The 15163-nt window shown below is 55.7% G+C and overlaps 2 protein-coding genes across 4 annotated transcripts in view; one reads left to right on the top strand and one right to left on the bottom strand.

Annotated features, from left to right (window-relative positions):
- The window catches only part of B3GAT1 (beta-1,3-glucuronyltransferase 1), a 31691-nt gene extending 28517 nt beyond the window's left edge, over nucleotides 1-3174 (top strand). For 2 of the 3 annotated variants that reach the window (XM_010330788.3, XM_039462236.2), the window contains one exon: nucleotides 956-3174. The gene's annotated coding sequence lies outside the window, so the exon portion shown is untranslated. The other variant, XM_039462237.2, reaches the window with a different exon arrangement.
- GLB1L2 (galactosidase beta 1 like 2) overlaps nucleotides 3108-15163 on the bottom strand; it is a 46505-nt gene continuing 34449 nt past the window's right edge. The window contains exons 9-19 of the mRNA XM_003942950.4: nucleotides 13470-13554; nucleotides 12061-12198; nucleotides 11092-11172; nucleotides 10568-10674; nucleotides 9902-10042; nucleotides 9557-9628; nucleotides 9232-9310; nucleotides 7459-7546; nucleotides 7033-7144; nucleotides 6549-6665; nucleotides 3108-6286 (exon numbers count right to left, since the gene is read on the bottom strand). Coding sequence (XP_003942999.1) covers nucleotides 6200-6286; nucleotides 6549-6665; nucleotides 7033-7144; nucleotides 7459-7546; nucleotides 9232-9310; nucleotides 9557-9628; nucleotides 9902-10042; nucleotides 10568-10674; nucleotides 11092-11172; nucleotides 12061-12198; nucleotides 13470-13554 — 1107 coding nt within the window. The 3' untranslated portion in view covers nucleotides 3108-6199. The remainder of the gene's footprint in view (nucleotides 6287-6548; nucleotides 6666-7032; nucleotides 7145-7458; nucleotides 7547-9231; nucleotides 9311-9556; nucleotides 9629-9901; nucleotides 10043-10567; nucleotides 10675-11091; nucleotides 11173-12060; nucleotides 12199-13469; nucleotides 13555-15163) is intronic.

Here is a 15163-nt window from a genome sequence, read left to right as displayed (position 1 = left end):
CCGGGCATTAACTTTCACACATGCAGCTGGGTCCTTCTGCCACCAGACTCTTCAGAGGGCATCACCTTCCGGACACCTCGCTATGATTGTTCTGCTGGCAGTGATGCCTGCACCCCACAAGTCACTGCTGTTCAGACTCTCATTGGCCAGAGTCTGTACCCCCAAGTGGGCCTCTTCCCCTGTGGATTCCTTCACCATGTGGCCGTGGTGAGGACTCATGGACCCGCTGCTTGACGGCAGGAAGCCCACAGCTGTCATAGCAAGAGGTAGCACACAGTGACAGCATGGAGCCAGAGCCCGCCTCAGCGCCCAGGACCCCCTCTTCGCTGTTTGACCTGACTTCTCTGGGTCTCAGTTTCCTCATCTGTGAAGTAGGTTGCCAAGGGCACCTAGAACAGCACATAAGTCTCATCAGCGTGGCTATTCTGATTCGCGTCTTTAAAGCCCTCTCTGGAAGTAGGTCACAGGATCCACCTACACTTCAGAGGCAAAGAAATGATGTTGAGAAAAGCTAAGTGGACGCTCCAAGGTGATGCTCTGGCTGAGTGAATTGTGCTGGGTGGTTGGCAGAGCCAGGCATTGCCGGGGGCTTTTCTGTGATCTTATCCTGTCTCTTAAAAGCAGCTGGCACTCCTGACTCCCTGCTCCAGCTTTTGCCAAACAGAGGTGGGGGCTTAGGCAGTGAGACAGACCTTTGTCCTCTTGCCCTGGAGCTAGGCAAGTTTCTGTATGGTGTTTGCATCCCCCTGCCTGCAGGGCCCACAGGGTGTCACCCAGTCACCTTGGCTCCTGCCTCCTGCCTCCTGCCCTCCCCTTCCCCACCTGCCCCTCAAAAAGGCCTCCATAGGACCTGGGGGCCCGGGCTCTGCGAAGGTCCTGGTGGTGCTGCCTGGCCGTTCCCTCCCCGACCCCACCCTGAGCCGACACCTCACTGCTTCCTCCTCTCCCCTCACAGGAGCCTCCTCCTCAGACCCTGTTCTTGGCCTTCCATCCTCTCCCCACGGCTGATGGTCCCGCCAAGGCCGACTCCTAAGGAATCACCATCACCCTCCTTTCTATTCTGGGGGCTTCTGAGAGAGCCCAGCCTGATGCCAGGACAAAGGACAGAATTTAAGCACAGAAATCCCAGACCTGTTGTTCTCTCCATCCAGCGTGACCGGGGCCCAAGAGACCTGAGGGTCAGGGTGGGGTGTCCAGCGCCAGCCAAGCTGCTGCTCCAGCATGCCTCGCCGGAGCTCCCCACACTGACGGGGCTGCAGGAGCAGGGGCAGTGGCACCCACACCAGCTCTGCAGTGATGCAGGCGGGAGGGAGATGGGAAGACCCTGCAGTCCAGTGGAGCATGGCTCTCCCTGGCTCCCTGCCCCTGAGCCCAGCACGACCACACAGGGAATTCTGACGACCAGAGAGCAGGCCGCGGGCATCACAAATGCCCTGCTTCTCTCCCCAGCCCCTGCTCTTTCCCAGAGCTGCCCGCAAATCAGACATACCTCTGTGGCTCTCCTCTGGTTCATGTTTACAGAGCATACGGCTGTCTTTGATCCCAATGGGCACCCAGCCCTGCATGGGGGGGAGCCCGGGGCCTAATAGGCACCCCTGTACCTCAGGCTGTAGCGGGAGCAGGGTCCCCTCCTCTGGCCCCTCTTCCCTCATGCCTTCTCCTCCAGCACTGGCAAGGGTGGGCTCTAGAGGCAGCACAGGTCACTGCCCGACCTGGACTAAGAACCCCACGGCACCTCTGTCCACACACTGCCTCCCCGCCACCCACCTGGGCTGCTCGGCCCCTCGCTTGGACTGGACTGGACTGGGGAGGGAAGGCGCCTTTTCCTGCAGTTCCTCAGAGCCACAGACTTCAGGGTGGAGTGAGCCCACGGTGGGCAGTCAGCAAGGCGGTGGGTGGCGGGCAAGGCGGGACCTCCTGCAGCCTGGAAAGAGGAGGCAGGCCAAGGCCATTCCCTAACTCCAGCTCTCTCCTGCCCCTGGCCTGAAGAGGAGGGCTCTGGAGTAGCAGAGGGACGGAGGAAAAGGGGACCCGGGCTGGTGGGACACTGAGCAGGAGGAGGCCCAAGCACACTGCTTCGGAAATTACTCTAAACACAAAAAAGGGAAAGAAAATGTCACTTCCCCTAAGTTGGGAGAATGCAAAGCTATCCTGCCTCGTGTCCGGCTGCCCACTTTCCACCCTAGAGAAAGGACAGTGTGCCTCACGCCCTCCCCAGGCCTCCAGGGCCGCTGGAGAGGGCCTGGGCTCCCCCTGGCCCAGCTGGGTTCTCTGGTGGTGGTCTGGCTCATTCTCCTGCAAGTTGGAAGCACAATTTTCCCCCTACGTGGAGGAAGAGGAAAGGGCCCCAGCCCACTGAAGAGGCATTTATTCTTTAACTAACAGCCTCCCACTCCATTAAGACTGACCAGGACAGGTCTGAGGACCATTCAGAACCCACACCTCACTGGGCAGGTGAGTGGGGCTCAGTCCAGAGACCTAACATTCAGAATACAGCATTGGCTGCCTATTTTGAGATGGATTTAACCTCCCTCAGTGTTCATGAGACCATCTGATGGAATCAGATCTCCAAGCCACCTTGCAGGACATTTTTCCCACCTCTTACACTCTGGATGCCATTTTGGAAACCAAGCCCTTGGAAGCAAGTGAGGTGGCATGCGGGGAGGTTCACAGGGGCTGAACTTAGGTGTGCTCCTGCCTCACTCACGGAAGCCAGCCCTGAGTGCCAAGATCAGCTTGACTGGTCTGAGGCCACCTTCTTAGCCAAAAACCCAGGTTTCATTTTCAGGAAATTGACAACGGACCACAAAATGGGGGGACTTCTTTTGGCAGATGCTAGGTCAGATGTTTTCACCTAATATCCTCTTTTAGCTGCATGTATATTTATTTATAATTATAACCCTGGTGGGCTGCAGCCTTCATCTTTGTTGGGAATGAGTTTGTTATAAATCAGAAATGGGTCCATGATGACGATTGTTTTCCAAACCCAGTCTGTTCCCTGTTCCCTTGCTGGCAAGCCCCACCACAAAGGAGTGAGGCCAGGGGCTGGGAGTTCCAAGAACAGAGGCTGGGGCGAGGGTGGCATCCAGGCAGCTGCATCTGGTCTGTTTTAATTTCACTGTATTTAATTTGCTTTCGAAATTAAAAGTCAAATACAGTTTTTAACAGTCCTAATCCTCTTCAGCCCTGCCTTATTTTATTCTCATTTGTTAATTTAGCTACCCAACAAGTATTTATCAGATGTCTGTTACAAGCAGGCGTGCTTCTAGGAGCCGGCACACAGCAATGAAAAAGATGGCCCCCGTCTTCACGGAACTGAGCCACTGACGAGAGGAGACGGGCGATAGTGAATGTGGGGTATTTCAGCTGCAATCTGTTGTATGGAGAATGATACTGAGTCGGGGAGACAGAGGGTAGCAGTGGAGAAGGGTCGGAGCTCTGTAGGGTGGCCAGAAAGGCCTCCCTGATAAGGTGACATCTGAGCAAAGCAGCAAACCCTGACATGCAGCTCCCTGGGTCCAAGGAGAAAGAACTCTCCACCAGGTGGAACACAGGCTGCTCAGCCTGCTTCCAGAGCAACAGAAAGACCATCGGGCTCAGCTGACCGGGCAGGGGCTGCTGGGCAAACAGCAGTGAGGGATGAGGTGGCATGAGAGCAGGGAGTCCCCAGGCATCAGGTGAAACCAGAAGGCAATCGGGGGTCCAGCACAGCGGACTAACAATCTATCCACCTCTCAGAAGAGCTGCCCTTCTCCTGCGCGGAGGAGAAACAGAGGGCAAGGGCAGGTGGAGGCATGGCTCCTGCAATCATCCAGGCCAAGATGCTGTGGGCTGAATGGGGGGCACAGGGGTTGGGCCAGAGAGAAGCGGTCAAATTCTAGCCGAGTTTAGGAGGCAGAGCCGGTAGGATCTGCCTCTGGATTGGATGTGGGAGATAAAGAGAGACACCCAAAATAGCCTGTGAAACGGAACACCGCTGCCATTTCCGGATAGGAGGCTGCGTGCAGGAGGGGTAACGTGGGGAACTGGAGCTCTGTGTCAGGTGCCTGTTAGATACATGCAGAAGAAAGGTGCAGAAAAGCCTTCCACACGCCTAGAGCTCAGGTGCAGGCCAGCATCAGCGGGTGTGTGTTGAACCTACTTCCAGGTGTCAGGTGAGACCTTGCACAGTGAATGTGGACACAGGAAAGAAACAGTCCAAGGAGTGAGCCAGAGAACCCCAGCATTCAGAGGCTGAGGTATGAAGGATCCTCCAAAGAGACTTAGATGAGGCCATACCATGTGGAATATATGGACAAATCTTTCGTCAACAATGGGGTGTATGTTCTGCCAAGAGGTACTTTGAGAGAGAAGCTGGGGAGTTAACTGGCAGAAGAGAAGGGCAAGAATAAGACGCTGGCACAAGACGACCTCACCTTCGGAAACAGCGGTGTGTCCTGCTCAGGTCTGCGTGGAAGCGTGATCCAAAGGCACTTTACAGGAGGATTTGCAGGAAGATGCCTTTCCATTCCAGTTCCATCACTTTCCTACAGAACGCAGCTCATACACAGCTTTGCAGAAGCACACACTCAGGTAAAGTGCGGCAGATGACCTGCGCCCAGCTCAGGCCACACCCAAGTACCCCCGGTCTCACCCACACCTTAGCCCCAGGCTTGCCGTTCCAAGGCAGTTCCAGAAGAACCGGTGAGTCTGGGCAAAAGCGAGGACACTGTCCACAAGCTTCCCTTTAATGAGCTTCATTTAATAAGCCCTTGACCCAGCTCAGCTGCGGGGCTGCACACCATGAATGTCCCCTGCACCTTCCCCTGGGCAGCCATACTCGGGCAGCAAGCCTGCTGGCCTTAGTGAGCTCCACCGCCCACCATTCCCCAGCCCACCTTCATGGGGCTCAGAGCTCTCACTGTGCCGGGGATGTGTGTGCTACTTGACTTTTTGACTGTTACTGGAGATTATTTGCTTTTGGCAGTAGATGCCAGATGTAGTTTGTGAAGCAAAACTCAGCCCCACAGTTAACTCATATATAGCGCCCCTGGCTGCCTGGCAGATTCTTACCCCTGTCCGCCAGCATGAGAATGAATTTGCATTTGACCTGTCCTCTCCAGGACACTTCTAATCCAGCAACATTTGAAGGGGAGGTGGGGTCAGGAGGAGAGTATGAGGCCAGGATCAGGGCCCACCCACCCCACAGATGGTCCAAGTCTGGACCCCTGGGCAGCAGTGGGGCCCAGCAGGAACCTGACCGAGAAAACAAAACTCATCTTACAGACAGCCTTCCCCTCTGCAAAGAGTGGCACACGTGACCACTGTCACCAGAGGGGGTGTGATTCAACACTGCCGCTTTACTGCAACTCAGGACAGAGAGCCCATGCCAGCTGTTGGGCTGAGCCCCAGAACAAGGCTCAGAGGCAGATGTGGACACACTTGGGAGGAGGGCTTCGGGGCAGGGGCCACCGAGCTGGGCCTTCTGTCCCTCCTCCCTGGACGTGCAGATAGGGGCCATGGCTTCTGCCGGGACCCACACGTCCTCCTCAATGAGCAGCAGAGACACTCGTTAACACAGGAAGACGCAGGGCTGAGGACTGGTTTCTCCAGCCCAGCCTGTCACCGTGGGAAGCAGCGAGTGGGAAGGGAAAAGGGAAGTCACATGTTTCTCACACAGAGTTCCTTCCAGAATCCCAAAGAAGGCTCAGAAGGTTGCGAAGGAAGAACAAAGTCAGCTCAGGTGAGACACCCCCTCCCCACCCTCTCCACTGGTGACACGCCCACAGTTTTGGGGATAAAAGGAACTGTGAGGGATGTGGCCGAGCCTCCCAAGAACCAGCAAAGAGCACGCCTGAATCCAGCAGACACTCGAGGGCTGTGATTTCCGGGGCAGGGGCACGTTTCAGCACCTTTTCTGAGGCCAAAGGCTTGACGATCTGATCAGCCGCTCCCACCCCAGAGACAGCCCGGCAGCCTTGGCAGAAGAGCAGGGCTGTAAGAAATGCATCATCAACACAGCCAGGCCCAGAGCCACCCCACCTTTCCCTGCAGGCTCAGGGTTTGGAGCGGAGGCAGGGCAGACTGCAGCGCCCAGTCCCTGAGATTGCTACTGAAGGAGACGCTTTTGCAGGGGAGGGGTGAGGCAGCAGCCACCAGGCTTCAAGTCAGGAGGAGGCGGCAGTCTCCCACAGGCGCCAGCAGGAGGGGGCGCGGCTGCTCACTTAATGTACTGGTTCCTGCCCAGGTGGGGGGTTTCCGTGAACTGTAAGGCAGGGCCCGCCATCATCTCCTCAAAAACGATGACCTACGGAGAGAGGGCCCTGATGGGAGGGCAACTGAGGTCTGTCCTGGAGCCAAGGGAGGTGCTGGCGGGCAGCAAGGTCAGAAGGAAAGGGTTTGGGAACCCGGCTGGAAGGGACAGGGACCAAACAACTCGTCTGCAGCGAGGAGGAGGGAGGAAGAACCCGGCTGACACCCCTGCATCCCCGCCACCCTGACCAAAGGCTCCCTGGGAGGGCAGCTGGGCAGGGCATCTTAGGGAATGGGCAGGGGCTGGAAGCTCCCACCTGGTTGATTCCGCTGCTCAACCAGGGACCTGGGAGGTACAGCGTCTTCTGGGGTCCAATGTTCCAGTAACGTCCAAGGTTCTGGCCGTTGATGAATACAACCCCCTTCTCCCAGCCCTTGAGACAGAGGGAAGGGTGTTCGTCTCCCACAAGAGCCACAGCAAAAGTCAAGGCAGACACACACCATGCGTGCTTCTCTCGGGTCCGAGAGACCAAAGCGAGCCAGTGTCTGGACAGCCATAAGGGTGAGCAGGCGGGATGCTCTGTTTCCGTGCCCCAGTGCCACGCCTCCCAGGCATGGCCCCCAAGCTCAGACTTCTGCTGTGAGCCCACTCCCCAGGCCCAGGAAGGCCCCAGCACCCTCTCAGACCCTCTGGGCACAGCAGCCACCAAGGGCTCCCGCCAAGCTCATGTGGCTTTGGCTCAGAGACCTCTGAGGTGAGAGGGAAGTGGGAGAATCCAGCAGAGAAAGAGGGCTACCAACCTCCAGCTTCAGAAAGGTGTCACAAGGAGTGGAGCTGATGGACAAGCTACTCAAGAAGAAAGCAGGGAAGGTGGGTGTTTCTGGGAGGGAACTCCATTTGTCTGGGCCGAACCTAAGGACAGAATGAGAGGCAGGAGAAGGAGGAGGCCCTTCCTCAGATCTGGTCCCAGTCCTGCAGCTAATTCCAAGGCCGCCCACCTCTTAACCAGGACACAGAACGGCAGCAGAGTAAGATGCTGAGAATTCCTAGTCTGCAAACGAGGCTTCCAGTGCGGATGCTGCCCCTCACCTTGGGCCAGCTGATCTGGCCCCTGGGTGCATTCACAGCTGGGTGAGGGCCAGGCCACAGTGCCCTAGGGACCCCCGGGCCCCACTGCACAGCGCTGTACCTATGAGAGCACGTGCTGGTGCTGGGCAGGGACCCACCTCTGAAAGAAGCTCTTCTTCATATCCAGGCTGTAGATTCTGAATTTTTTCAGGGGTGAATCATTCAGATAGAGATTTCCAATTAAGCCTGTGGGAGGAAGGCAGGACACGTGGGTAGTCCAAAGGCAGAGGCCGAGTTGGCCGGGCCAGGGCCCCGAGGAGAGGCCCTGGGAAGCTGGGGTGAGGAGTGCTGACGTGCACGCTCCCGGAGGCACTGTTCACTTGCAAGCAAGGCTCCCTAGCAACTCTATGGGGGATGGGAAGGAGGAAGTCCCTTGGTTTTGCCATGGGAAGGACATAGAGCTGAGGTGTTACAGGGCAGGAACAGCCTCTGGCCTCTCTCTGAAGGAACCCGAGAGGGTTCCAGCCTAGCTGTAGGGCCAGTTTCAGTGGGGCCCAGGCTACACAGACCGAGTAACTCAGGCAGAAGTCATCTGTGCCACCCAGGATGAAAGCTGTGCTTTAGGAGTATCTGTACTGTGATCGGATGACACCCTCACTCAGGCATCCAGCAGGGAGAAGCTGTGTCCCCTTGAGGAGCCACTCATCGGTCTCCGGGGCCCGGCCGGCACTGCCAGTCTCAGATCTCAGAGCGGCTGAGTGGGCAGCGTGGGAGTTTGGAGGCTTGGGACTGTGCAGAGGCCTCATGGGGCCTACAGACTCTGAAGCAGCAGGTGCAGGTGTAGGTGGGCACACACATTTCTCAAGGGAGGTCTGTGACTTGTAAACATTGAACTGTGATCCAGAAGACAGGCCTCTACAATGGGGGCCCGGGGACCCTCATCGAGGGGTCAGGGAGGCAAAGACAGGAACAACAGTCAGGCTGGTGCTCCTTCCAACTCCCAGGGTTGCAACGGAAGTGTGGACCGGCCCAGGGAGGGAGCTGCTGAGGGAAAAGGAGTGTGGGTCTGGGTGGTGCTGGATGCAGCTCTGAGGCCTGTCTGGAGGGGCCGTGATCCCCAGGCCCCAGGCCCCAGTGTCTGGGCCATGCTGCTTTCCTGGCAAGCCACCAGACGGCTCTCGGATGACATGTGGACCAAGAAGAGCTCTTCAAGTTTCCTGCACTATACATGCAGACACCACGAGAGAACGGGGAGGTCACCAGTGCTGCTCACCACAGTGGCATTCATTTTTTAATAACTTACCTGAAACCACCCACATTTAGCTAGAGTTTTTTTAAAGGAAGGGCTACATTAAAGCATGAAAGATCCAGTAGGCCAGGAAACGTAAAGCAAACTGGCAGCCTATTCCCAGAGGGGCACTGTTTGCTGTGTGACTCGCATCCTCCTCCCCCAGCACCCGAGGTAAGCTGTGGATTTCCCAAGATGGATCAAGAAGAGAAATCAGTGTGGAGGCCCAAGAAGGCAGGGGACTTGTGCCGTTCCTTGGATTCCTGGAAATCCCATTCATTGCTCCTCACCGCCATCCCCCAAGCAGACATCCCTGTGGAAACCGACTGCAGCCCAGGAGAAGCAAGAGGCCAGCTCAGTGATCACCGGCACTGAGCACATGGACGATACACATGTGCAGTGCTCACAGGGCTGTCATCTTCCAGACAGCCTTCCAGAGAGCCCCAGCGGCTTCTCCTCTTCCAGACAGCCCCAGCAGGGCTTCAGTGGGCCACTCAGAACTGGCCTCAGATATGGGACAACCCAGCCTCCACCTCTCTCTGCAAGGGGCCTCCACGGCCTGGTGGCATGCTGGCATAGAGCAGCAAGAGCCACCTACGTGCCCAGCACATCTGCTCTTCTTTCAACATGTGCTGGGACCCACCTTTGCGCTGGTCATCAATATTCTCCCCGTAGTTGACTCGCCCGCGATTCTCCACCAAGATCCTCAGCACGGTGTAACCCTGCCGGGAACAAGGGGCCAGCAATGACCTCCAGAAGGCCACAGCCACCCCTCAGAACTGGCCTGTGAGCCCCAGTTCTTCCGTACACTCTGGGGATCCCAGCTGGGCAGAAAGCCACGCTCGCCCTCTCCACCTGCAGCCTGTGGCTAAGGAGCCACGGGTCCCCAGGTCTGCCTCAGTGACTCCCCCCAGGCTTCCTCGAAGCGGCAGGGGCTAGCCATCACCCAGCTCCGAAAGACAACAAACCTGGATCAGGGGGACAGTGATCTTGGTTGTCTTGTAGTCCAAGAATCCTATGGATACTGTGTTCACAAACACCTGTCAAAGGGAGCAGATGGGAGCATCCATGGCCCACAGGAAGAGGGTAAGCGGGGTCTCCACAAGGCCAAGAAGGGCAGCACTGTGTGCCCGTGGGCAGACGAGGGGCCAGTGGGCACAGCAGAAATGAATGCCCCTGTGAAGACTCGCAGAGCTGATTCAGACGGGCCATTTTTACACACTGGCAAGTGCTGATTCTGAGGGGAGGGCATGAGATGCGTATTGCAGGGCTGCTCACCAGAAGGTCACAGGAATTAGAAGAGAAGCTCCTACCTGTCCCCGATCACGCACGTGGCCGCTGAGGATGCCGGACGAAGCGATGTTGGTCTCATAGAGTATGTATCCAAAGGACTGTCCGTTTCCCCCATTGACGGGCAGGTTCTCCATATTGATGGGCTTTTCCGATTTGATTGGCTGCGTACAGAAGAGACAGAGGAGCAGGCAGGCTGAGGAGAAGTGCGGTCATAGACAGACTCTGCCTGGGAGCTGGCACATGGGGTGGAAGCTGGGGTGTGGCAGGAGCTTTCTGTTTTGACTTCTAATGGCACTGAACCTACAACTCTCCAGGGTGACGGGGAAGCGGGCGGGACAAAGGGATGTGCACCAGCAGACTGCAGCCTGCAGGTGGGGGACACTCATCAGCCCCCCTCAGTCCGCTGGAGGAGGCACCCTCTTCACGGGGAGGGGGCAGCCTGTTCCTCTTCCCTCACTCTCCTCTCTGAGGCTGGAGGAAGGAAAGGCCCAGGGGCCCCCCACTGTCCCTCAAGGGCCTTTGTTTCTCCCCACAGCACACTCCAGCATGAGTTTGTCCTTTCCACTCTGGGCTCCAAGGCTGGAGAGCGGACCTCAGAGTCGTCAGGCGCTGGCCTTTCTCCCCCACACCCCCTATCTGCAGGGGTTCTGGGCCGTGCTGCCCCCACAACTGCCCCCAGCACTCACCTCCCCCATGCCCTTGAGGGCGTCCCACAGGGACAGGTATAAGACTGGCGTTATGGGCTCGTATGACATCTTGGGAGTAAGGTCAGGTGGGGGAGGCAGAGGGATGCCTGCAACACACAGATAACAGGGTCAACCCCAAGGAACCCAAATGTCACCACCTGCTCGTCCTCCCCACCCAGCTCCCATCCATAGGTCCAACGTGCTGCTGCATCCCAGCACCAAGAGGAACAACAGGCCAGCTCTTAGTACTGGCCGAGGCCAGGGGAGGAAGGCCAGGCCTGGGGGCAGGCTGGGGGCGTTCTCCCGTCCTCCAGAGGAGATAAGGAGCCTTCACACCTGTAACAGGTGAAGCTGGCAAGGTGAAGACTGCGAGGAAGCAGCCTCGCACACCTCCCTGTCCTCGTCCAGGACATTCTTCCACACAGATGAACTAGGGTGGAGGTGGGTCAGTAAGGAACTCTTTAGGGGTCCGACAGCAGAAACGGGGACCTGAGGTGACACTTGAGCCTGCTGCTGCTGGGTACCTGAGATGGAGCCAAAGAAGTCTCGAAGCTTCATGTACTTGGCCGTGTAATCTCCAGCTTCTGTCAGCACCGCGTCATAGTCTACAAGATACCGGGCCCTGTCATGGTCATTCCTGTCCCCAGCACAACACACGTGGCAGCATGCACAGGGAAAAGCTCAGAAGGGCAACAGGTCTTGATCTCAGCCATTGGGGAGGCAAGAAACTTTTGAGCCATTCAGACAAAATACCGTAGACACGAAAAACCACGCATCTACAGCAAGTGTCCATGAGGCCGGATGCAGTGGCTCACACCTGTAATCCCAGCACTTTGGGAGGCCAAGGAAGGAGGATCACTTGAGAGCAGCCTGGGCTACACAGCAAGACCCCATCTCTAGACAAAATTTTAAAAATTAGCCAGGGGTTGGGTGCATACTTGTAGTCCCAGCCACTCAGAAGGCTGAAGCAGGAAAACTGCTTGAGCCCAGGTGTTTGAGGTTGCAGTGAGCTATGATCACACTACTGGACTCCAGCCTGGGTGATAGTGTGAGACTCTCACAGACTCGAAAAACGCAAACTGTCCATGATCACAGCGGGGCCCTAAATTTCTAGCTGCAGGTGTAATTTCTACTTTCTGAGACTCTCAAAGGGTGCAGGTTCACACCTCCTCAAGGGCCTGGGCAGGGAGGGCCTCCCTGACACTGTCCCTCCCTGTCACCCTAAGGGGTCCTCTTTCCAATTCCTCTGGCCAACCTCTGCCAAAGAGGCCTCTCTGCAGCGTGGCCTGGTCACAGGCACACCACCTGGCCTGAGGCAGCCCTCCTCTGGAAGTGTAATATGACTGTCCAGGCAAAGCCCCTACCTTCTCCAGGTACTCTATTGCCAAAGACACTGAAAGTGCCAGAAGTTGACCCTGAGGGCCTCTCCACAGCAAGCCCCAGCCATGCCCATGCAGGGCAGACCAGGGAAAACAGTGTTGTTGAATACTTGCCGTAGCTGGTGACATCTGACTTGTAGTCATGGAAGTGCATGGCTCCATTCATGAAGCCAAAGTTGGTGCCTCCATGGAACATGTAGAGGTTGATGGAGGAGCCGGCGTCCACGATGGCAGACACTGTTTTTAAAACCTCTGCCGGAAGAGGGAGAAAGGGGATGTGCAGAGTGACTTAATGTCCTAGATGAGCCGGGGTCTCTTCACTACTCTCCTCTTTCCCAGTCCCACCTCAAGGCCAGCCTTGTTACTCTGTCCTTCTAGCTCTCACTAAAACCCCAATCACAAAGGATTAGGGATGGAGGAAGTATGGGCCAGAATCACGGCCCCGGAGCTCCAGCCTCCAGTTGTTTGTAAATCCTGGTCAAGCCTCCGAGTTCCATGCAGACCACCTGCAGCCCAGGCCGGCCCGGGCCTTGCAGCCAGCACGATCTCGTCAGGCGAAATCTGCCTGACCAAGTGTCTCCAATGCACAAAGATGGGACACATCCCTAGAGAGAAAACTCTGATACCTCCCCTCTTCTGCCTTTGTTCGGAAGTGAACCCTGACATGACAAGATCATAGCAAAGCAGAAAACGAATGGCTGATAAATATATATTTTATTAATATAAATCAAAGAAATGCAGACTAAAAACTATGTGCTGAGTAGACAAATATTAAAAGTTATTTTAATACTCAGTGTTGCTGAATCTGTGGGAAATGGGTGCGCTCATTCAGCGGCTGTGGTTGAAGCGGCCACCGTCTTTCAGGGGGCTGAGGGGTGACCATGCGCATCAACATGGCATCAAGGCGCGGCTGTGCGCACATCACAGGGAAAGCCAGGTGCGCAGAGCGCAGGCTCCGGGACGCTCACCCAGATGGCGCTTCACGGAACCACTGACCCGAGGGACTGGGTCGTCAAAGCGTGGGTTAGAATGGGGTTCCTCACATGCTTTAAAACGGTGATGTCAATCTGTATTTGGTCGTATAGAAAACTGTCCGTATGTGCATTAACTAGCACAAGCAGGTGATGCCGTGGAGTGTGAGTGCATCTGTCTTTGTGTGTGCCTACAGAGCTGTCGGTAGAGCTATATAAATAACTGCCTGCATGGGATACATCTAAATGTTTTTTCTGGGCTCCGGGATTTTTATTTCTTCTCTATCCTTTTTCTGTAATTTCCGGATGTTTCCAATAAGCATGCATTATCCTTCTAATTACAAAAATATGAACAAGCAATGTTAAAAGCCTTCCTATTCAGCAAAGTGTCAAGACAAATGACTCAGGAATATCCAGTCAATTTCTGCACACAGATAATCCCAGCAGTCTTGCCCCCACTGTGGCTGACTTACATCAGTTAGCAGGTGACTGAAACTCATCGTCACTTCCTAAGTAGCACACATGCTGGATGTAGTAACTGCAAGCACTCACCAGAAGAATCCAAGATATTGTGAGGGCCTCCCCACGAGTCAAACCACCCCGTCCAGTACTCCATCACCATCTTGGGCTGAGTCCCCTGGACACCACAAAATGAGAGTTAGACATGCAGACTGGCCAGACAAAAAAGAGGGAAGCGCTTCGTGGAGGGGAGCCCCAGGATCTCTGCCGTCTCCACTCTCCCCTGGCTGCATATCCACTGCCTAGAGGCCTTTGGAGGTGGGACAGAGGTGAGGGCCAAATTCACCTGCACACCACCAGCTCTCCTGTCACATGTGGACTCCACACCTGCAGGTAGAGAGCCAAAAAAGCTCCCAAAGTCACTATGGCAAACCCTGATGGTTTTCATGCTGCACGTCTGCTAGCAAGAAGACACCCATTTGCTTTCTGGATCAAGCCAAGCTTTGCCTGTCCTCTTCCAGGGAAGGGGGATGTTCTACCCAGGGCAACTCCATATCTGAGAGGGATATATGGACGCGGACCCCCCGGGTACTCCCTTCATTAGCAGAATAATCAGATGCCGTAGAGTGGGCCCTCTTCAAGGTCCAGCTCAGTTTAAACAGCAGTTTGCAGCATTTTCTGACCAGAAAACCAGGGTCTTATAGCGCAGCTATTCACAGTGCAGGTTCTGCAGCCACAATTTGGATTTATACCCTGGCTAGGTCACTCAACAAATCTTAAATCTTCTTTCTGAAGACTGACTTTGGCATAGGACTGCCCCAAGCAGGCCAAGATCATTCCTGGGACCATGTCCCACTCTGCCATGTTTGCAGAAACCCAGAGCGCCTGGGGTTTCTACTAACACGCTAGTATTTCAGGCTCTGTGCAAGGCGGCCTTCCTCACTCATTCAGTGACAGTTCATCAAGTATTCTCTAGATCAGTGATGGCCTTAAGTTCAGAGGGCAACTGCATACACAGGGAACAGGACAAACTTACGGTCCGTTAAGTAGAAGGTTAAAGCCAAAGTAGTTACAAGAATTTTTTTAGCAAGACTGGCAGCTTGGTTTTCTTTACAAGCCACCTACCTCCCAAGAAGGAGGCACACGGCACCACGTTGAAGTCACTAAAAAGGGAGATGCGGATTCGAAGTCCCGCAAGTCAGAAATCTCCCATGCCAGAAGCGAGCTGGTTGGCGTGGGGGTACCAGGGCTGAGGAGGTGGGTGTCCACACATGGGCCAGGCCACTGTACTGCACAACCACCGGCTAAGAGCTGGAGCCCTGCGGTCAGACTGCAGTTCCCAAGCCACCCCTTACAGGGTGCCTTAGGCCCTCTATGGCTGTCTCCTTCACTAGCTTATGTGACTACGGAGAATAAACAAGAGAGTACAAGTAATGCCCTTAGCACACTGTGCCTGGCGGGTAGGAAGTGCTCAAGAAACACCTGCATAGTTCTCCCCATCGTGAGTCGTGGACACAGAGGACAAGTGAGGTGCCACTGGACATCGCCACGTGGAGCACACGTGGGGTCTGCACTGTGCATTCAGAGAGGCACTGATTCAGACAAGGAGGTGTCCAAGTCCCCTTCCTTAAGGACAGCAGACATCTTTGGACTGTGCACAGAAAGCACTTCAGCAGGGCCATTCTGTTAGCAAGACAGCCAGCCTGGGAAGGCTGGGACATGGCTACCTCTCTAAGCATGACCTTGCAGGCTAAACATAAGGCATTCTGCTGTATCAGCTGCTGTGC

The sequence above is a fragment of the Saimiri boliviensis genome, chromosome 6, assembly GCF_048565385.1.
Source record: "Saimiri boliviensis isolate mSaiBol1 chromosome 6, mSaiBol1.pri, whole genome shotgun sequence".
Taxonomy (NCBI): Eukaryota; Metazoa; Chordata; class Mammalia; order Primates; family Cebidae; genus Saimiri; species Saimiri boliviensis.
This window is presented reverse-complemented; position numbering and strand designations above follow the sequence as displayed.